The sequence below is a fragment of the Petromyzon marinus genome, chromosome 22 (genome assembly GCF_048934315.1).
Source record: "Petromyzon marinus isolate PM22_M1 ecotype Great Lakes invasive population chromosome 22, UKy_Petmar_22M1.pri1.0, whole genome shotgun sequence".
NCBI lineage: Eukaryota > Metazoa > Chordata > Hyperoartia > Petromyzontiformes > Petromyzontidae > Petromyzon > Petromyzon marinus.
In genome coordinates, this window is record NC_133688.1 from 10751098 (window position 1) to 10775025 (window position 23928).

Sequence of the window (23928 nt, forward strand, 5' to 3'; positions counted from 1 at the left end):
TCAGCAGCATTGAGAACCTGTGTTCGAATTGTGGTCTCCCACATCAGACGAAGTTTCAAGGTCACCATTTCATGCGGAAGCCAGCAGTTGTGCTGTGGATTAACTGGCGATTGTCATTGGAATGGGGAATTTACACCACTGGCTGTGGAGATGAAGACTTATGATTGCAGGGCTGTCGTATGTGTGGATTGCCAATGCATGAGATTTACCAGTTGGGTCTAACTATGAGAACCAATCAGTGAATGTGACCTTGCAAATTGTTTTGGCCGAAAGGAAGAGGGGGCTGCTGGTGTGGACTATTTGCGCTGGTTTGTGTATGTGCGTGCGTATGTGTGTGTTTGCGTGTGAATTGCGTGCGATCGTGTGTCGGCGTGTCTGTCTAAGGGGGGGCGGTGGGGGGGGGCAATATGCGTGCCATGTCCGCGTATTGGCGTGCGTGCCAGTGAAGGGGCTACACGCATTGCGTGTGCCTTGACAGCCCAGTGGTTTGAACGACTGCGCAATCATTAAAAAATAATATAAATACAAAGTTTCACTTAAATTCATTTGTTAAGCCCCAGTTTTGAATGGTTATTAAACAAGCAGACGGGTCGCTTACTTATGTACACAGTGGAAGGGAGCATTCCAATAATTGTGGTCAGACAGACCGTGGAAGGACATTGGTCGATGAAGAAAGAGAAATTCTTCTACATGACAATTCATGCTCGAATGCGACATGTGCTCCTGCAGCCTATAGTATGATCTCAGTGTCAAAGTTGGCCTGCCCATGTTTTTAAAACACGCCACAAAACTTACGACTCCGTGTGCCGTTGAAGCAAAGCAGTCGCGGATGAAATTAAGATGCTTAAGATCTCCGCGATTTCAGAGCACGATGTCAAAGGCCATGCCTCCTGTAAGTGACGTCGCCGCTCACTGGGGCAATAACATGGGCCCAGAAGCAGAAGGTAAATCATCCCTGAAATTAGGACGTGGAATTTTTTGGGGCTCCCGTCACAAATGATCAGAAACACTAGCACGGCCCTGTGATCCATTCTCACGTTACAAACAGCGATCCGGCGGGGCGTCGCGAACGGCTCTCGGCTGGCTAGCGTTGAAATGGAATTACGGACCAACGTACTTTTTAGGTGCAATGTAAATTTAACGCCACGTTTGATAGTTTCCTTATTTCTACACGATTCAAGTTTCATGTTCCTTGTAGGGTTATATAGGTATTTCTTTACAGTAAATGCTTCTGTTTGGGGGTACCCTAGTGGCGAGATGTTAACTACTGCACTTAGTATACAGGTCGTGGGTTCGGTCCTGACCCTGAGGCATGTATATTTGAAGTTTGCATGTTTTTCTCATGGTCACATGGATTTTTCTCCGGATCCTCCAGTTTTTCCCTCCACATTTAAAATCAAAATCACGCGTTTAGAGCATTTCGGCTGCTGCTATAAATGTACACGTGATAAGCCACTTCGTTGGGCTATTACTTGTGGCCAGGTTGCTTCTGAAAAAGAGCGGCATAGCTCGGTGGGTCTGAGCTAGTAAAATAAACCAATACAGTTTAGTGGTTTTAGTTTAATCACAGCAGAACTCGTGAATGATACAAATTTAAAACAACCACCATTTCGTTAAGCAGAACTTACTGGCTTCAAACAATTAACTTTCAGCACCAAGGCTTCTAAAACTCCATTGTCATGACACCTGCCCTGTGGCCCAATCGTTTCAATGTACATATCAAGAGATCAATGATTGAATGGATGATGATGTTGATGATGACGATACGACCGGTAAGTGGGTATTGCGGAGGGCCCACTTAGAGGCTCGAAGGAGGCATGAGCTTTGAGAGCGCATGCCCCCATAAAAAGCCACACCTGCACCCCGCAATCATCGAGAATGCGGAGACCGATTGCCAGGCAGCCCGCCACTCGATCGCCTGATTGTTTGCAGACACATTCTGCGAGCTGCGCTTACGCACACAGAAATAATTCATGGCTCCTGAAGTTTGTGAATCGGGTCTCAGCGCGAGTGCGCGCGTTTCTCCGTTGCATTTTTTGGCCAATAAATTCGTCACTGATCACGGGCAACTAACAAAAAGTTAAGACCATGTTTACATTTTGGAAGAATAATTAACATTCAACAACTAGAGTGACACAAACGGTCGAAAGATATCGTTCTTCTTATTCACTGGGCCTTAAAATGCATCATATTTGGAGATAAATAAAACTTGTCAATATTTGTCCCGGCATTATTTGGATTTTATTGACAAAAGCCCCTTTTTACTTGAATGCTAACACTATATGCTACTCATTTCAGAAATGCTAAATGCAAACCTCAGGAGTGTCCTCAAAAAAACAATTTGGCCATTATTCCTCATTTCCATTGATGGTCATTGTCCCGAAATGGAAATTCCACATTCCTGACTTGGGAATCAGTCTGGCCACAATATGACAGCCGCTGTTGACTTCCCACACAGCTGTACTCATTCGATCGACTCAAGATCGGCTGCGTATGTGTTAGATGCACGCGAATATTAATATTTAGTATATCGGTTTAGTGATCATACTGGTCCAACAACTTCCCATGCTGTGTCGGTCATGGGAGCTGTTTGACCATACTTCACCATGCTGGTCAGTGCAGCTTGATGAAGGTGGGGGGGAGCGTTGCGTGACCAGTACAGAGAGCACTTACCACTGAAGTTGGCCTTGGCCAGGAATCAAACTCGTACAACCTGGTTCATAGTGAAATTAACTACCGACCGTCCTGCTTGGCCCATGTGAGACATTATACAAAGTTTAACTTCAGATATACACAAACGACTGCGTTCAAAATATGCTTCACTGATTTACATTCCTTCCCAAAAAAGCAGGGTACTCATTCGAACCTCCCCCAAATCGCTACTCGCTTTTTCAACCCTGGGGGAGGGGGGGTAGAGGATGGGTTGTCAGTCAGTCATCCCCCACTTTGGATATGAAGTCAGATCCTTCCTATTGCGAGTCGAGCACTTTACCACGGTGACGCTCGGCCATTAGCAACAGCGGCGAATATAAACAGCAGCAGCTCTTTGCCGAAGTCCACAGAGCTTTGTGGGCTGCTGGCCGTACCGAGCGCCCGGCCTTTCACCTTGGCGTGTATCGTTTAACACAACAGCACAACGGCTAATTCGCGATATAAATCACGCGCTATTCATTGCCTAGACCTCGGGATGAACGAGGGACCCCCGCGCACGAGCGGAGGCTCGAGGCCATGTGCTTCAATTCACGTACCTTGTCGCCTCTTGGACCTGGCGGCCCCTGCGAAAACACACACAAGGCGCGGGGAGGAGGAGGAGGAGGGGGGGGCAGGGGAAGAAAAGAGAGGGAGAGAGAAACAAAAAAAATGTGCGGGGTGGAGGTCAGATATCATTTCTTCTGGGGGGGGAGGGGGGGGCTCGCACATTTCTGACAGCTTTGCTGTGGGAGCCGCTGCCTGCCCTGGCCTGCCACGCTCTGGGGGCTTCGCCCGCGCGTTGATTGGCGAGCGCGGTAGCAGAATACTGCCGCTGCCCTGCAATCACGGGCGAAATGTGGGTAACTCGAGCGAGGGTTTCTTCAGGGTGGTGGTGGTGGTGGGGCAGTAGAGGGATGGTGGGGGGGAGGGGGGGGGCGCACTCTCTTTAAGCAAAGCCAATAACGGGGCTACTAACGGCGGCTGGGGATCCGCTTTCAGCCATCTCGAATCACAAACTGTAGTTCCCATATTCGGCCGGCCCCGTTAAAATCACCGCAACCCCGCAGAAACCCGCTCCCATTAATTCCCGCAAATTCCTCTTTTGCGTTCCCTGACGTTAAAACAGTGGATGATTGCTCCATCATTGTGCTGGTCGATTGTGTGTGCGCACGCGCGTGTGTGAGTGTTTTGTGTGCGTATTGCTCTGCTATTTGGCATTCCTCTGTGCGCGCATTATGGCAACCCGTATATTTAAGCTTCCATGTTTACGTGGGGAACAGTGGTTTAAGCGGTGAGTGTACTGCACTACGTATGATCAAGTTCAATGTTTGGTCATGGAAAACACCAGCAGGAGTTTAAATTTGAACCTGGCTTTTTGACCGAAAGAGGACCCTCCATCTGAAATGAGTACCTGGTGTGGTCTTAAAGGTCAGAAAAGGAGACACGAAGGGAGCTGGTCATCCGTGATTTTGGCTATGTCACTCTGTGCCAGCATTAATTGATATCTACTAACAATGATTGCCCAACAGTCCAATACAGCTCATATGAACACACCAGGCAGTGCTCATATCAAGTGTCATTAATTTTCCATTCCTGTGATAGGACCCAGTTTATTCACAGGAAAACTACCGTTAATTTCCTACAATGCCAAACTATTTTTTTTTATCCACATTGACTAGACGGTGACCTGCTTAGACCCCTCGAACAGGATTTGAACTTTGCAACCAAGTCGATTCATTGAAATTCGATGCCCACCCAACGGCATCCAGTCCTGGCTCACGTCACACCGCCGCATATCCGGAGAGAGGCTCAAACTTCCACCGAGTACTCGAGGGGTAAACCTGAAGCCCGCGCTGTCGACGCGAGAGCGCGAGAGGAGGAGGAGGAGGCGTTTGAGAACCCACTGATAGCCCACCTCAAATCCTGGAAACCAATTTTGGTCCCGAGTGGAGGCACCCGAAACCTCCTGGCTTGACCATGTGGAACGCTGGCGAGCAGAGAGGTATGGAAACGAGCACCTACACATTTTCACCTAAAACTTTCGTGACTGCAGGGATTCTTATTCTTGGTTCTTTCGGTAAAGTCACGTAGATAGAAAATAAAAATAAATAAAATTACAAAAAAAAAGCAAAACCCCACTACGTTTCGATCGCAACACAAGCGGTCTTCATCAGGCCTATTTATATTTTTAATCTATGTGACTTTACCGAAAGAACCAAGAATATGAGCACCTACAACAGACGAATCGTTTCCAACACCCCCCCCCCCCAACACCCCCCCCCCTCCCGCAACAGGAACTCCCCTCCCACTGGATTCGATCTGACCAAACAACAATGGGACCGTGGCTCAATCCATACTCGTACGAGATCATCACCACGGGCACTGCGCCATCTCATGCACGAGTGGAAAATGTAACAAAAATTAGCCTCGGTTTAGACTGTGGCTCTGTGCGGCAAACCGTGGACCGTGTGCTCAACCACTGCCCCACACACGGTCGCTCAGCAGAGCAATGGAGGAGCTACACACGGCTTCAACAAACACCACTTCAATGCAGTGTATCTCAATATCGAAACTGCCTTGTGACATGTTCCGTTCAGCCACACGCGAGCAGAATGAAACGACAAAAAAAGTTGTGATCGACTAATTTTGGTGGTTAAATGCTCAGGCACCTTGAAATATTCCGCACGCACCAACATCCTGCCTCATGAAGGCAGGAAACCCCTCAAGGTCAGGCCCAGTGTGACGGGGTTGATGATGCCTGTCCATAACTTCCCATCTAGTGACATACGTGGGGAGATAGATGATACTTCTTGTTTCACCCAACTATTTTCATGTTGTCCAGCATTCATCGAACGAAAATCGATCGGGCAAAAAAATCAGATCTACTTGCAACCGTCTGGTTGTGATTTCACTCTGCAATGATATCTGCATTGAAGTAGCATAGCTGTATATGGGCGACTTTAACCTCAATGTCAGTGTGAGTTATTTTTATTTTTCCAAGCCCTTTAGCTCAGCCAAACGTGCGTTTAGAGTATTTAGCTGCTGCTATATACATTTCCACGTTATACGCCACTTCGTTGAGCTATCATTTGTGGCCAGATCGTTTCTGAAAAAGAGCTATATAGCTCAGTGGGCCTCACCCGGTGAAATAAAAACTAGTTTTAGTTTAGTCTTACTTTAGATACGGGAGCACACCCCCGATTAGCACGTTTGGCCACATACAGTGAGAAATAAGTTCGACATACGTATATACACAGTAAGCTATAATTGGGAACGATGGCACAGATAAATTAACAAACGCCTTGCAACACACAGTTGGCTGCTGAAAATCAGCAACAATAAAAATGATCTGAAATTTAACCTTCAACTTTTTCAGCTCACAAGCGGACAAGCAGCTAACACTCAGATGCTACGACTGGCGAATCTGACCGATGTAAGCCCTTGACCGATGTAAGCCCTCACTCACACGCACTCACTCACAGACACCATCAAAGATGGCGTGGAGGAGGCCGCGATGGCGTGGAGGAGGCCGTGATGGCTGGGAGGAGGCCGCGATGGCGTGGAAGAGGCCGTGATGGCGTCGCGGAGGCCGTGATACACTCACTCATCTTACACTGACTCACTCACACATCATACACTGCCTCACTCACACATCATACACTGACTCACTCATCATACGCTGGCTCACTCACATCATACACTCGCTCACACTACCACTGAGTCACTCACACATCATACACTGACTCACTCATCATATGCTGACTCACACATCATACACTCACTCACACTACCACTGACTCACTCACACATCATACACTGGGAGTGTCATGCTGCCAGCTATGGCTGCAAGTTTGGTCGCACATGTTATGTATATCGTTTATTGTTAAATTTGAATCACAGTTCCGATGATTACTGTTGTTACATTGTTTTTATAGCTTTATTTTGGTGATTTCGAAAACATATGGTAAAGCCATGTTTCTTGCGGAAGTGCTGAGTTGGCCTGATAACTTTAATCTACGTTGTCTCATGGTTGTTATTGTTTGACTTGCATCACACTGGGATTTTTGCACACAGCGTTGTAATACGGTGTTTTTTTTTTTCTGGAAGATTTGCTGGTTCATCCCAGGATGTTTCTGTTGCGCGTCGTCGCTTCAAGATGTTCTCTGTTCATATTTTGTTTGTTGCGGTTGCACCCGACTCAAGAGCCGCATGGCTCACAGGGCTATACCTAATAAATGAAAACTTGAACTTGAAACTTGCTCGTGAATGAGACCAAGTTGTCTGGCATTGTTGCCATTACAGAAATCGGAATGCCAGTCGCAGAGCCAGCAACACATGGGGCCTGATCTGAGGGAGAATGCCTGGGCCAAAATGTGCCATGAGCGTGTGATGTGTGATGTTGAGTACCCCTATGAACGGGCATCTTATTACAACGGTTTATGCAGCATTATCCTCGGGGGGGGGGTCTATTATTTGGCTTGCTACTTTCATGGAAACCCTGACAGCGTGTCACGGAGTGTGCAGGTACAATTTTCCAAGCTAAAGTCATTGTTTTGACTCGATGCATATATTCTTTTTGAATTGGCGTCTTTTTAAGAAAATCACGCTAAAGTACATCACATGTAAATTAAATGCGCATACAAAACGTTGATTTTTGTGCGGTGGCATAAGCTCTGCAACCTAACGTTTTGAAATGGGGTTGGTGACTCGCGCACGAAATTCGCCAATGCGTTCTGTGAGACTACCAAACTGCTAAACCGCTAGTCACCGGAAGGTGGCAAGTACGACAAGTAGGTTGTTCCTCATTTATATCGTCTTTTGAAGAACCCAGTAGGATCGTGGAGAGTTTTGAATTCTATGTCCGTGTACCTGCTCCCGTACGTCTGGACAAGGTGGAAGAGTAGGCCAAAATAACCTCTGGCGGGGCTCTAGAGCACCGTCTTTTGGGGGCACCTTGTGCGTGAGCGAGACATTGCAGGGCTGCGCCTTTGCTTTGTTTTCCTTTGGGCGAACTGGCTTTTTGCGAGTCCTCTAAGCCTCCTCCCACGTGCAAATATTCAACTCTAAGGAAGCCATCAAACATCCTCCTGAAAGAGTCTTGAGCTTTAGCAAGACTTTGCCTGGATTAAGAAAATTAAGTTACTTTTAAATAATTTTAAGAAGAAAAAAAATCATTACACGAATTGGGAAATTTAATGCTAAATTATTCCACCCCCCCCCCCCCAGCCAGCCAACCCCCATTGGAAAGAAAACGGGTGTGCAGCGTGTGGCTGTTAGGACACACTATATTTCCTCGGAAATTTGAGCAGGGTTAGAAACTATCCAGCCCTCTGGACAACACCTGTGTTAATTTTTTTTGTTCTCTCCCCAGATCAGACGAAACTTTTGCTGCAAACATTTTTTTTTAACTTCAGTTCCATTCATCAGCTCAGCACATTTTGTTAAACTCTGTTTTCAATAAAGCCGCACTGTGAAATATTTGAGCTGTGATACCCCCCCCCCCCCCATTTCTTGACCGCTCCAGGTAAAGCCGGAGGTGCCCTGCTGTTGGTTGCACGTACTGAAACCCAGCTGCACACTGGACATCTGTGATGAAGAGCTTCCAAGCTCATCGGATTCCTCCAGTCTAAATAAACATTCTGATTCACCCTGGCGCATTATGAGAGGGCCGTATGAACGCCGAGGCTTTCTCCCACGTCTGCCTTCCTCGTCCTGCACATTAATTAGCATACTCTGTTAATACCCTGTTCATTAGTATACCCTGTTAATACCCTGTTCATTAGTATAGCCTGGTAATACCCTGTTCATTAGTATACCCTGTCAATACCCTGTTCATTAGTATACCCTGGTAATACCCTGTTAATTAGTATACCCTGTTAATACCCTGTCCATTAGTATAGCCTGGTAATACCCTGTTCATTAGTATACCCTGTTAATACCCTGTTCAATAGCAAATTCTGTTAATACCCTATTCATTCGTATACTCTGTTAATACCCTGTTCATTAGTATATCCCGTGAATACCTGTTCATTAGTATAGCCTGGTAATACCCTGTTCATTAGTATACCCTGGTAAAACCATGTTCATTAGTATACCCTGTTAATACCCTGTTAATTAGTATACCCTGCTATGGCCCTGTTCATTAGTATATCCTGTTAATACCCTGTTCATTAGTGTACCCTGTTAATACCCTGTTCATTAGTATACCCTGTTAATACCCTGTTCAGTAACATATCCTGATAATACCCTGTTCATTAGTATATCCTGTTAATACCCTATTCATTAGCATATCCTATTAATACCCTGTTCATTAATATACCCTGTTAATACCCTGTTCATTAGTATATCCTGTTAATACCCTGTTCATTAGTATAGCCTGTTAACACCCTGTTCATTAGTATACCCTGTTAATACCCTGTTCATTAGTAAACCCTGTTAATAGGCTGTTCATTATCATACCATGTTAATACCCTGTTCATTAGCATACCCTGTTAATACCCTGTTCATTAGTATACTCTGTTAATACCTGTTGATTAATATATCCTGTTAATACCCTGCTAATTAGTATATCCTGTTAATACCCTGCTAATTAGTATATCCTGGTAATACCCTGTTCATTAGCATATCCTGTTAATACCCTGTTAATTAATATACCCTGTTAATACCCTGTTCATTAGTATATCCTGTTAATACCCTGTTCATTAGTATAGCCTGTTAATACCCTGTTCATTAGGATACCATGTTAATACCCTGTTCATTATCATACTCTGTTAATACCCTGTCCAATAGCATACTCTGTTAATACCCTGTTCATTAGTGTACCCTGTTAATACCCTGCTAATTAGTATACCCTTTTAAGACCCTGTTCATTAGTATATCCTGTTAATACCCTGTTCATTAGTATATGCTGTTAATACCCTGTTCATTAGCATATCCTGTTAATACCCTGTTCATTAATATACCCTGTTAATACCCTGTTCATTAGTATATCCTGTTAATACCCTGTTCATTAGTAAACCCTGTTAATACCCTGTTCATTAGCATATCCTGTTAATACCCTGTTCATTAATATACCCTGTTAATACCCTGTTCATTAGTATAGCCTGTTAACACCCTGTTCATTAGTATACCCTGTTAATACCCTGTTCATTAGTAAACCCTGTTAATACCCTGTTCATTATCATATCATGTTAATACCCTGTTCATTAGCATACCCTGTTAATACCCTGTTCATTAGTACACTCTGTTAATACCCTGTTGATTAGTATATCCTGTTAAAACCCTGCTAATTAGCATACTCTGTTAATACCCTGTTCATTAGCATAACCTGTTAATACCCTGTTAATTAGCGTACTCTGTTAATACCTTGTTCATTAGTGTACCCTGTTAATACCCTGCTAATTAGTATACCCTGTTAAGGCCCTGTTCATTAGTATACCCTGTTAATACCCTGTTCATGAACATATCCTGTTAATACCCTGTTAATTAGGATATCCTATTAATACCCTGTTCATTGATATACCCTGTTAATACCATGTTCATTAGTAAACCCTGTTAATACCCTGTTCATTAGTATACCATGTTAATACACTGTTCATTAGTATATCATGTTAATACCCTGTTCATTAGTATATCATGTTAATACCCTGTTCATTATCATACTCTGTTAATACCCTGTCCATTAGTATACCATGTTAATACACTGTTCATTAGTATATAATGTTAATACCCTGTTCATTATCATACTCTGTTAATACCCTGTCCATTAGCATACTCTGTTAATACCCTGTTCATTAGTGTACGCTGTTAATACTCTGCTAATTAGTATACCCTTTTAAGACCCTGCTCATTAGTATATCATGTTAATACCCTGTTCATTATCATACTCTGTTAATACCCTGTCCATTAGTATACCATGTTAATACACTGTTCATTAGTATATAATGTTAATACCCTGTTCATTATCATACTCTGTTAATACCCTGTCCATTAGCTTACTCTGTTAATACCCTGTTCATTAGTGTACGCTGTTAATACTCTGCTAATTAGTATACCCTTTTAAGACCCTGCTCATTAGTATACTCTGTTAATACCCTGTTCATTAGTATACTCTGTTAATACCCTGTTCATTAGTATAGCCTGGTAATACCCTGTTCATTAGTATACCCTGTTAATACCCTGTTCATTAGTATACCATGTTAATACCCTGTGCATTATCATACCATGTTAATACCCTGTTCATTAATATACCCTATTAATACCCTGTTCATTATCATACCATGTTAATACCCTGTTCATTAGTATACCCTGTTAATACCCTGTTCATTAGCATACCCTGTTAATACCCTGTTCATTAGTATACCCTGTTAATACCCTGTTCATTAGTATATCCTGTTAATACCCTGTTCATTAGTATACTCTGTTAATACCCTGTTCATTAATATACCCCGTTAATACCCTGTCCATTAGCATACCCTGTTAATACCCTGTTCATTAGTATACCCTGTTAATACCTTGTTCATTAGTATATCCTGTTTATACCCTGTTCATTAGTATACCCTGTTAATACCCTGTTCATTAGTATACCCTGTTAATACCCTGTTCATTAGTATACCCTGTTAATACCCTGTTCATTAGCATACCCTGTTTATACCCTGTTCATTAGTGTACCCTGTTAATACCCTGTTCATTAGCATACCCTGTTTATACCCTGTTCATTAGTATACCCTGTTAATACCCTGTTCATTAGCATACCCTGTTTATACCCTGTTCATTAGTATACCCTGTTAATACCCTGTTCATTAGTATACCCTGTTAATACCCTGTTCATTAGCATACCCTGTTTATACCCTGTACATTAGTATACCCTGTTAATACCTTGTTCATTAGTATACCCTGTTAATACCCTGTTCATTAGTATACCCTGTTAATACCCTGTTCATTAGCATACTCTGTTAATACCCTGTTCATTACTATACCATGTTAATACCCTGTTCATTAGTATACCCTGTTAATACCCTGTTCATTAGTATACCCTGTTAATACCCTGTTCATTAGCATACTCTGTTAATACCCTGTTCATTAGCATACCCTGTTAATACCCTGTTCATTAGCAGTCTATGTTAATTACAATGCCCGGAAGCCAAATTTACACCATAACCCCTTTGTCCCCGCCCGCTCCCCTACATGGTAAATGTAGATGGAAATGCCGTACGAATGTCGCGTGTCGCCATTTATTGTGATCACAAGCATCGGCCAGTTGCAATGGTTGTCGTACCACTGCTCAATCGGCGCAACTCTTTCCTTTCGATACGTGCTTCATTATTATTACTAGTGACACTAAGCTGTCGCCCTTTTTTCTGGTTTTAGTTTGTATATATTGTGACGGTTACTTCATAGGGTCATTACGTGTTGCTCTCATGCGACCGAATACATCAACCCAGAATAAACACGTCATTCGAGAGACCCAAACATCGTACGTCCTCCACGTGACCGTGCCTGGACGGCGGCGCAGGTTTCGGCATCAACCGCATCCGATCGTCAGCAGGCCGACGCGCGCATCTCCTTCACGAAGTAGAGAGAACGAGAGTCACGAAGTCGACGTTGAGCGACTGTCGCCATGCAAACAGAACTGTGGACCACGTGGTAAACCCTCAACGAAGGAGTAGTAAAAGTGCACGAACTCTTCTCTCTCTCTCTCTCCCGAAGGCCTCTCGCGGCTAGCAGACATCGACGTTGGCATTTAGGTCCTGGGCGTATTGCCATAGGGGCCGTCCATAAATGACGTCACAGCGATTTTGGACGATTTTTGACCCACCCACCCCCACCCCCACCTCGTCACACGGCGTCACAAAGAGTCAGACCCCGCCCTTAATATATGATATGACGTCACAAAGCTCTCCCACCCCCCCCCCCCAAAACCATATTTTAATTCTTAAAATAAAATATGCTTCAAATCGCTTTAAACTATTGCCATTGTAGTGCGTATTTAACGTGGCGCTGCACTCTGATGTTGTAGGGGAGTTGTTATAACAATTAGTGTTGTTATAACAATTCTATATTTATTTAAAGTTGCGCATTTTGATGTGACGTCACATTTCTCAACCCCCCCTCCCTCGTCACACATCGTCACAAATGTCTGACCCCCCCCACCCCCAGGTGCGTGACGTCATTTATGGACGGCCCCATATGCAAGAATACAATTTAAGCAATTAAGCATTTGCTCACAACAAAAATGACACCTGAGAAGTATTAAAGTTGGGATTACGCGTCGCCAAAGGTTGGCAGGAACTTTTATTTAAAAAAAAAATATTTGAGTGCAGGTTTCCTGGGTAGATGAGGTTTATAGTAATAATATAAATAACCACAGCTTTACAGTGTTCATTATCATTGTGACGAAATATTTTCAGTCATCGGTGGACAGACTCACTACACTTAAGAACGGGTGGCTGAAACCTGGATTTAGGCCCAGAATGTCAGCAGTGCAAGCTCAGTGTTCTGACACGGGAATCAGCCAAAATTCTCTCGCTTAATTGTCTCATCTGATTCTCACCAGATAAAACCTAGGTATGAGCGCAGCCCTGCAATTGCAAGCTCACATCCCCCACGCTTCTATTCTGCCTTATTTTTTTAAGAGAGCCCATCTGGAGGCTGAGTTCATCTACTCTCCCACTCTGAACCCAGACGTCTATGGAAGAGGTAGGACTAACGGCACTAAGCCTCACCGCACGTAACCTGCCGGTTTATTAACTGAAGTGTACTCATTCATCAAGGGGCGGGGGGGGGGGTGCAGTGCTTGATTGAAGAAACTTTCAACGACTCCCACCGGGAGATCAAACCAGCGACGTCTGGTTGGCAAGTCCACAGGGCCCACCTTTACACCATGACAGCATCAAAACAAAGGTAAGCAACTGATGTTCCCACAAGGTTGTGTTTGTGAAGCGTTGCCACAACAACAACAACAACATTGCTTTACAAGCTGTGTGACTGCTGCCTGCTCTTGGAGAAACATAGTAACTTTGGCCGAGTTCCCTTACACTATTACAAAGACAAAGATCACCCTCATAGCCATCACGGCCTTTTTTTGGGGCAAGTGCTGTTAGCGAGCACCTATGAAGGCCGGCGCGGCACACGAGGGGGTGGCTTGTCCAGCGCCACGCCCGGCCGTCTTAAGTCTCACCAATGTTGATGTTTATACACCGCATGAGGTACTTATTTAGGGCGGAGTCGACCTAAGAGAGGCCCAGAACCGGTTCAGATAATCGTCGCTGGTGTTGGCCGTGAGCGCCAATTGAATTCGGGTCACCGCTACGCTACCGCTGCCCAATCGTACAAAAAGGCAACAATCCCCCCGGATGGCCTTAACAGAGTCTTAAGGGTCAAGCGCTGTCAGCGAGCACCTATGAAGGCCCGCCATGAGTACACTCACACACACACGCGCGCTCTCTCACCTCGACTACCACTAAACACGCGCGCACGTGCGCACACTGCCCACACACCTCGTGGGCATAGGGGGGGGGTGGAATTAATATTTGAGAGAGAATGTGAATGTGGTCATTTTCAGGCCTCTCCGCATCCACAACCACAGGACAACTCCGCTAACTGCTCAATGTTTCCGCTCCCCTGTGACAGTTGCTATGTATACACTCACTAAAATAATATCAACTACTTATTCAATATAGAAGTGTGTGTGTGTGTGGTTTTTTTTTCGTTTTCTCAGTAGCTTTGCTTGAAACTTCAATGCTGTCATTTCCCTCTGCCCATAAAGTATGCGTGGAGTCTGAGCAATTATCCCCACGCGTCACTGGGTCTATATGGTTCGTCTGGTTTCCTTTCGCAAGCAAAGCTACCCACTAATACATTGGCCAAACATCCAAATGCAGGATTCTCCTGCAAAGGAACTTTGAGACTAAAGCTTTACGAGTAAATTATTATATCACATATCGGTCAGCGGGGATCGGTGGCGCTGTGTTTATCGCGCTGAGCTATGAACCAGGAGAACTGCGTTCAATTCCTGGCCACAAATAAACCTAGGTGGTGAGTGATGTCTGAACCATTCCTTGGCTGTCTCACTTCCCACCCCCAACTTCACAAAACCATACTGCCCAGTGTGGTGAAGTATGGTCTAAACAACCCCTGTGACGACACGGAGTGGGGAAATTTGAATCCAGCAGTGGACTGACACTGGGATGCAATTTTTAGTTGTATAACGTCTATCACAATTATCTTCGTTGGCAATTACCCACAAACACAAAGACGCCATGTTTCGTCGGCTGGGTAATGTATTTTTAAACACAATTCTATTATTATCCAACATGAAACACGTCTTGAGCTGATCAGCCAATTACTAGTAAAATAAACATGCAGCTGGTCCCGATAGCGATCAGTTGTAATGCAACTCAATGGTGTGTGGTAACTTGAATGTTATGCTTTAACACTTTGAACATTAATCAAGTTCTCCGTGCCTGCATTAACGTTGTTTTGTCAGTTGTCCACGTCTGATCCGTGGTGTCATAGCAGGCAATATACACCGATTTAAAAACGTTCTTCCTCGGCCAAACACTGGAATGTTTCTTTTCATGATTAAATTAACATTTTCAAAAAGGTAATTCAACCTACTCGTGATTCCACCTTTATTTAATCATTTTGATCATGGTCCAGTTCACAATAATTGTCCCAGACATACATGCTCTGCTGTGTTTCCCAGTGAGTCCCTTTCAACAAATTATATTTGTTCAGTAAATTACACTTGACTTTGGTTTTGCTCACATTTATATCTTCAGGCCTCTCCGCGGCATTTTTTTTTTTCAAATAAAGTTTTCATAACGTATCCTGAAAGTACGTGATGTTGCTCATTAGGGCTGTCATCAGCAAATCTGAGGGAATAAATACTTTCTCTATCTATGTTTATGTCTTTATGTCTCGAATCCTCAAACAAAAAAACCCCAACACATTTTCCAATCGCGTTATCTATTACTCAAGATGTATTATGAGACCGCAGATTAAAATGCGTGGCCGAGCGCTGGGAATTCAGTGGAAAAGATGAAGCGTTTGCGACCAAAGGACACAAACGCTTGAGCGATCTTCAACAGAAGCGTGAGAACAGAATTGTTGGACGCAATCACAGCCGAGATGCTGCCAAACTCCCGGGGCTCCCCGAGGCATCGAGGAGCCGCACGTCGCCAACGGCTCTGGCGGACTCGTGGAGATTTTGAGGGACGAGAAGTTATACGATGATGAATAAATACATCGAACAGTCCTACCTACTCCCAAGTATGTGTGAGTGCGTATGCGTTTAGCAGCCTAGATCAAAGTGTTATCCAATGATGATACGTACTTAGTAACGTAGGACACCATTATAGACACTAATGTACTTTGCTTTGGGGGTAAAGAACACGCTCACCACAACCAAGGTGAGCGTGTGTTAAATGTGTGCCGTGCCGGCTTTCATAGATGTCTACTCGTTAACACCACTTGCCCCAACAGTCTTTTAAGGCTATACGATGGGGGGGGGGACTTTTGTCTTTGTATGAAATGTATCTCCGTGGATCTCCCATCTACTGTGTAAATGCAGCCCACAGAGCTGGGCTTCGTCAAATTAAACGAAAAACCACACACTCACACGACGGTTGTGTTTACGTAGTCAACGGTGACATGGGGCTGAGGCCACCGAGACCATTGCCCACGTTTGACGGGGAGCCCAGACCTCGCACCAGTGCCGCTCGCAGCGCTCAGACGCAAGCCATGGCCGTTATCCCCTCCGGAGACACCCGGCCATCTGCGGCATCGCTTCTTATCGATAGAAATTCTGGAGCAAAGAGGTGCGTGTCAACATTGAACGAGCTCTCCGAGATTGTCTCGAGGCGAGGTACCGTGACCCATCTATCACACTTAGGCGCCCGCGCCAGAGGTCCCGGAGGCTCCAGACTTCACCCACGTGGCGGTCACGATATCGGTGGGCTGTGTTGTTGGTGTCACGAACGTCCAGCCGCTCTCGCTGTGACGTATTCTCATGAATGTCTATCGCCGCATCGACGCCCAAACGTCCGCACTCTGCACGTGCATAAATGAACCCCCCCCCGCCCGCCTTTCGACTGCCGCCCTCGAAATTGCATTTTAAACTAGCCGCAAAATTCGCTTTGTTTGCTTTGTGGTTGGCACTGCACAGTGTTGCATGGGCGAGCACTTCAAACGAGCGTGGAGAGAATGAGCGAGAGAGAGAGAAGAGAGCGCATTGCGGATGGAGACCAAACAAAGCACAAGGGAATGATCGTTCCGCTTCACTCGGGCTGAAACACAATAAATTTACCATGTCTCCCTTTGGACCAGGCTCCCCCTGAAAAAAAAAACACACAGACACAAATCACGAATCAGCACCGAATAATCAAATGGAAATCTTCAAATTAAACAGGCTGCTTAGAAATGGCCTGACCTGAAGTAGCACGGCTGTGTGAGGAAGTGAAATATTAACAGAAATCAAAACCCATGGTGCACCCACGCGCGCGCGCACACACGCATGCTGAAGACACACTTTAGCGTATCAGTGCGAATTAGTGGTTTTAAACTCACTGGCTTTCCATCCAGTCCGATAGGGCCCTGGGGAGGAGCAGAGAAAGCAATACAAACATCAGACGTCCATCGTCGGTAAGCCGATGCTTGCAATCGGATCGCGTGCTTACACGGATGCCGGGCTGCGTTGTCTGCGGAATAGAAAACGCAGGCATTTTTTTGCGAGTCCCCACGGTCCATTTGGGATGGGAAAGTTGTCAAATCGGAGGCCTGTTTGATTTTTAATGAGCGCTTTCCCGCGAAAGATGCAGACGTTCGTTTAGCCTCGCAGAGTTCAGATGACAAAGTGTTGTTGGCGAGCGCCTATTCACATCAGCCGTGGCATCCACGCAGACCGTGCAGCCAGGACGGGTTCAGATCACACCTGCCACTGACGACGATGTATATGGTCAGGGGTCAGAGAACTGGATCGGCACCGCTGAGATTCTGGGATTGAAGCCAGGGTAGGCACCCGCGATTAGACCGGATTCTGAGGTATGATGAGCTGCTGGTCTCGGCGTGGTCATCCAACTCGTTACAGACACACACACACACACACGAAACAAACCCCCCCCCCCCCCCACCGTAAATAAACTTGACTCTTCAATTAATTTGGCAAAGTTCCAGTTCCGAGAATTACTAAAATAATATGTTCGAGGAATATCTCGATATCTCAATGGGACCGCGGACGTCATCGTTCTGGAATGTTCACCACAGCGAGGAGTGAAGAGGCGAGCGTATTCATTTAACGAAACGCGACTTCACGCTGAGCGTTAATAGCACTGTCGCCGAGCGCCCGACCTCCGCGAATAAGGAGGACAGAACGTGAGGGTGTCGTTGAATGGTGCGGGCCGCAATACGTTGTAATACGGTTTGGGGTTTTTTTTTTTTTCTGGAAGATTTGCTGGTTTAAGCCAGGATGTCTCTGTTGCGTGTCGTCGCTTCAAGATATTTCTCTGTTCATGTTTTTGTTTGTTGCGGTTGCACCCAACTCAAGAGCCGCATGGCTCACAGGGCTACACCTAATTAAATGAAAACTTGAAACTTTAAAACTGGTACTGGGTCACATGCGAAGTCTGTAAGCGGCGTATTTAAGAATTGTACGTACCGTACTAATATACCAAACGAGCCCACTATTGTATAACAACATGCATAGGTAGGCCGAGTCACCTTAATCATGAATGAAGCTGTTTGCTATGCGCAGAAACTAAAACGAATGTCAATCAATGAGTACCATAACCAACGAAAATTATTTTATAATAGAAGATAATTATCAGAACTATCACTCAAGTCAGACTTGCATGAAAAAAATGCGAACTGGAACTACATTTCTGGACAGAGAGAATAATCTGAATTGAACTCGACTAAACACCGGCGGATATAACGTTAACTTGAAATGATCTCAGTAGACGTTCTGTAATATATCACGTTCCGCTGGCCGTTCTCGAGCAAAAGGTGGTCGGATCATCTTGAATCTCCCCGAGCACTCCCACACATCGCCTCTCCTCATGCAGCTGCAGCGGCTTCCCGTCTAATATCGTTGCCTTTTCCAAATTCCTCACCCGAGTTACCAAGGTCTCCGTGCCCTCGCACCAACGAATAATCTCTCTTCCGATTTAAAGCTTTCGTGACTGCAGGGATTCATCTTCTTGGTTCTTTCGGTAAAGTCACCACGTAGAAGGGAAACAATGAAATAATAAAAATAAAAACATAATAAAATATTTTACAATAAAATAATAAAAAGCATAATCAAGTATTTTATTATGCTTTATTTTTATTATTTTATTATTTCCCTTCTACGTGACTTTACCGAAAGAACCAAGAATATGAATCTCTCTTCCCTCATCTCGTTCTACGCTCCGTCTCGTCCTCTCCGTTCACAGTCCCCATTGTCTCTCTCTGTCCATTCCCCCTTCCTGCTTGTGCCCAATCACGATTATAGCTCCCTTGCACTGGAACAAGCTGCCCCTACACGTCAAACAATCAAACTCACCGTCTACGTGTCATTTTCCCATTAAAACACTCGCTGATTTTGCCTCGCTTACCTCAACTCCACTTCCCCCTCCCTTCCCCATCACCAACAATCATCATCGCACTCGCTCATCGTCATCAACCGCTCATCGTCATCAACCGCTCATCGTCACTCTCATCATCGTTGATGTCACGCATCACCATGCTCACCCGCTGCCGTCCTTCTCGCCAACTCATCTCATCACACGTCTGTTATACGAATCGCTCATTCTTTGTGCTGCGCCTTTACCGAGGCGCTATATACATTAGAATAAGATAAGATGATGCGATGATGCACTGGTTTTAAAGATAAACACGTGAAAAAATAATTGAACGTATTTTGGGCAGTTTGGGCTGTAACCCAGTCCACTAATCAGCGATTGCCACCCTGGTATAATTGTGAGCAGACTGGACTAGCAATGCAGAGGTCACCGGATCATTTTCCCAGCGCAAGTCTGCAAAACGATGGTGCAAGCCGATTAAAATCAGCCCCCCTCTCCGCCTCTGTCAAGCCAGCAGCATGAATGGGTACACCAGAGTTAGCCGATCAGCAGGTCACATGTGGTGGTGTAAAGTGTGGGTCCTCATCTCTTCTTCCAAAGACGTCTGGCCAGCATCGAAGAATTGACCAAATACCATAAATTCCATATTGCTATGGTGGGGACCAATTTACCTACTGTTGACCTCTTGACAGTTGACCTATGGGAGAAGTCAACATTGATTTATGAGGGATTGATGGGCTGAGTATACACCGAACCGGTTAGTTTGACACGTGGTATTTTGATTATGAACCATTTTCTCCTGCGACAGAGCCACCTGGCCATATGCAATTTACATAAAAAATGATGTTGTCTTGAATAAGTTAAGCTTCATAGTAAAATAAACTCATAATTCATTCCCCCCCAACCAGCCTACACAATGTCTAAAGATAGATTTAAAAAAAATAAACATAAAGACAAAGAATGGAATAAGAGGGCTTTTCTGCATAACTGCTACTGGTGTTAAATTTAAAACACGCAAAGTGCACCTCACCAAAAAAATACAACTAAATAAATAAAACACTTAACGCAGAATAAATTTCTCAGCCCTTGGCACCACTTTGCTTTAACAATGAGCACTTTTACACCAAACACAAAACAGCCACTCAACCACTGCCAGCCGAATGAAAACCTGCGGGCAGTGCGGTAGGTAGAGGCTGCACTGAATCACCCTCTTTGATTTTTTTTTAAATCACCAACATTAATCTCCTTCACATTGAGCCCAAATAAAATGAGCTGTGGAAGCATACAAATGTCTCCTTAACCAAACACAGCGTGGTAGAGTTGTTGCTCGCATCCTTTGGCTGCTCTGAATCAGTGGAGTAACTCCACATTCATGTGGCGGGGACCCGTTTCTCCAAAGGACAACCCCTGCTAACCTCCCACCAAGATGTAAGCATGCTACTCACCCTGATTAAGGTTTATGGGGAGGCTCTCACGTGGGATTTTTTTTTTACTTTGTAACCTTCTTGCGCTCTACCACAGCGAGATTGGGCCGGATGTAAAAACGATTAAATTTAAAACACCGCCCCGCAAATGTTTTATGCCGGAGGAAGGGAACCAGGTTCCGCGTAAGCGAGGGAGCTGCTGGGCGAGTAACTTCTGTGCTCCTCGCTCTTTGAAGACCGTTTGGAAGGCAGGCGGGCCACCCAGATTGACAATCAACCCCCACTTCGCCATGGCGATTCCAATTACAGAAAACCTCTCAAACCCTATTTTGCCCCTCCGCGTCCACATTACTCAAGCGCAGAGCAAGCCGGAGGTGGGGGGAGGGGCGGCGGCGTATTATGAGCACATAATATTATGTAAAGGTGGTAAAGGCGCAGCCCTGCAATTGCGACCGCACGCCAATGCCTGCGGAAGGGCGCCAAATAAAGGCAGCTCTCGAGAGGCCTTGGAGAGGGCACTTCGCCTACTGTCCCAGGCTGGCCAAACATCTTTGAAGTCATGGGAGCACCCACAATTTCCTCGCCCACCGCACACGCGCCACTCCGCTGTTGTGCACCCATGTCGACTGCTGTTTGTCGGAACGGCCACCACTACAGGGAGCTTCAGAGACCCCCCCCCCTATTCCCCCTCCCCCCCCCAAAAAGGGGTATGTTGGCCCACTCTTCCGCACTGGCCAGCCGACTTGGAATAGGTGGGGGGTGCCCACACTTTAAACCCACCACACGTGACCTGAAGATCGACAAACTGTTGTGTAACCATTTAGACTGCTGAGTGGACAGAGCGCTGGCGGGGAGGGGGGGGGGCTTGGGGGGGGGTGGTAACTTAAGAAACTTGCGCCACCGTTTCAACCGCCGCGCCCGGAGATCGAACCAAACCCAAGCGGTGGCCTCTGGCGTTGCGAGTTCCAGCGTGGGAACCGTTCCACCATGGCAGCTCCCGTCGGGGGCAATGTAATGAGCCTTAGCTGCGTTATCATTGCCAGGCAGCGGCGGGGGGGGGGGGGTGACACGTGCTTTTTTTCAGAGCCCCAACGCCGGCTTGCTCCCAGCTTGTATCGATTAGCTGCGTCAGGTGAAGGGGGCTGCTGGTTCACGGTCAGTCGCTGGGACGTGAACGAGTTGAGGTGGTACTCTTTGGTTCTTTCGGTGAAGTAACGTAGAAAGAAAGTAAATTAAATAATAGGATACGACGTTTCGATTGCAACACAAGCAGTCGTCATCAGGTAGAACTAAATTTGAGAGAGAGAGACAAAACACAGACACGGAGACACACAGGAAGAGAGAGACAACACAGAGACAAAGATCCCCCGTGTAGCCTTAACAGACTGTAGGGGCAAGTGATGTTAGCGAGCACCTATGAAGGCCGGAACGGTACACGAGGGGGTGGGTGGCCAGCACCACGCCCGACCGCCTTTGTCTCCCTAGTCGCGATGTTTACACACCGCACCAGGTACTCATTTGAGGCTGAGTCGACTTAGGGGAGGCCCGGGACCAGTTCAGATAATCGTCACTGGTGTTGGCCGTGAGCGGGAATCGAACTCGGGTCGCCAGGTTCATAGCGCAGCGTAGCGCTAACCGCTACACTACCGCTCCCCACGTACACACACAGACAGACACACAAGGAGAGAGAGAGACAACACAGAGACACACAGAGAGAGACACACAACATAGACACACAGACAGACACACAAGCAGAGAGAGACAACACAGAGACACACAGAGAGAGACAACACAGAGACACACAGAGAGAGACACACAACATAGACACACAGATAGTGTCTATGTTGTGTGTCTCTCTGCTTGTGTGTCTGTCTGCGTGTCTCCGTGTCTATGTTTTGTCTCTCTCTCTCAAATTCTAGTTCTACCTGATGGCGACTGCTTGTGTTGCAATCGAAACGTCGTATTCTATTATTTAATTCATTTTATTTCTACGTGACTTTACCGAGAGAACCAAAGAGTAATTCCTGCAGTCACGAAAGCTTAAAATAAAGTTTGAGTTGAGGTGGGTTTCAAAAACGTTGACAACCGCTACAGCTTCCCGTTGTTGCGAGGAATCGCCAAAGTGCGATGTCGCCTGCAAGTGGGCATTGCACGTCCCGTGGCGAAATTTGCAAGAGAGCAAGGGGCTCGAACGCCACTGTCCAAGACTGGCGCATCACAAATGTTTGGATACATTTAGATCACTGCCGGATGATCCTAGTAGCAAAAAGTGACTACACGTGCTACGGGCCCCGCACTTTCAAGGGCCCCGCGCTAAATACTTCCAAGCTATCGATTCCGGTTCAGTGATTCTGCACTTGCTCTATTACTATAGTACTATACCGCCTTCAACTTTTATGAACGACTGGGTGATTAAGGTTAGCGATATGTTGTATTATCTGGCTGCATAGCAAATGAAAAAATACAATTACTTTAAAATGCAAGTTAAAAATTTGTGTTTTAATATTCATGTGTTTTTATTTTTTTTATTTAGGGCCCCTTCATAATATATGATACAGACCCCGCACCTAACTTCATCCGGCACTGACTTAGATGAGTGCTTGAATGTGCGTACGTGTACTTGGGCATGGGGAACACCTGAAATACTAAAATCTGCGAGTATGCCATCGAGAAATGTATGTATATTTGAACTTCGATTTAAAGCTTTCGTGACTGCAGGGATTAATATTCTTGGTTCTTTTGGTAAAGTCACGTAGAAGTGAAATATTAAAATAATAAAAATATAAAACAATAAAATTCTCACGATGTTTCGATTGCAACACAAGCAATCATCATCAGGTGTAAAAACCACAGCAATACAATTTTCTTGCTGTGGTTTTCACACCCACGTGACTTTACCGAAAGAACCAAGAATATGTTTGAACTTCTTTTGCACCGTAGGTAGACAACCGTGCTAATGGCAGAGCTCATCTACATTAGTGGCCTTTAGCCAGCGGCAGAAATTTCCACGTTCTCATGCCAGGGGCCAGTAAAATAGCATTAGATCACCAGTGTTGGCTCGTGTCGTCTACTGACGGGCCCTGAGTCAGTGGTGGAAATTGCACTGTCCCATGATGGCGGTCAGACTATCCATCGAATAGTAATGATAATAAAGTTAGTTATCGGTTCATAAAAGTCTTGTCGAGTCTCTACGCTATTTATTTCGTGTGGTTCCATTTCGTCTTTTAGAATGCGAGAGGAGACTGAGGTGACCC

General features: G+C 45.5%; 1 protein-coding gene across 2 annotated transcripts in view; it reads right to left on the minus strand.

The window, feature by feature from the left end:
• Nucleotides 1-23928, minus strand: part of LOC116945018 (uncharacterized) — an 87586-nt gene that overhangs the window by 58109 nt on the left and 5549 nt on the right. The window contains exons 2-4 of one of the 2 annotated variants that reach the window (XM_032959071.2): nucleotides 17260-17286; nucleotides 17000-17026; nucleotides 3249-3275 (exon numbers count right to left, since the gene is read on the minus strand). In XM_032959071.2, coding sequence (XP_032814962.2) covers nucleotides 3249-3275; nucleotides 17000-17002 — 30 coding nt within the window. In that variant the 5' untranslated portion in view covers nucleotides 17003-17026; nucleotides 17260-17286. Of the gene's footprint in view, nucleotides 1-3248; nucleotides 3276-16999; nucleotides 17027-17259; nucleotides 17810-23928 lie in introns of those variants that run through there. The other variant, XM_076068717.1, reaches the window with a different exon arrangement.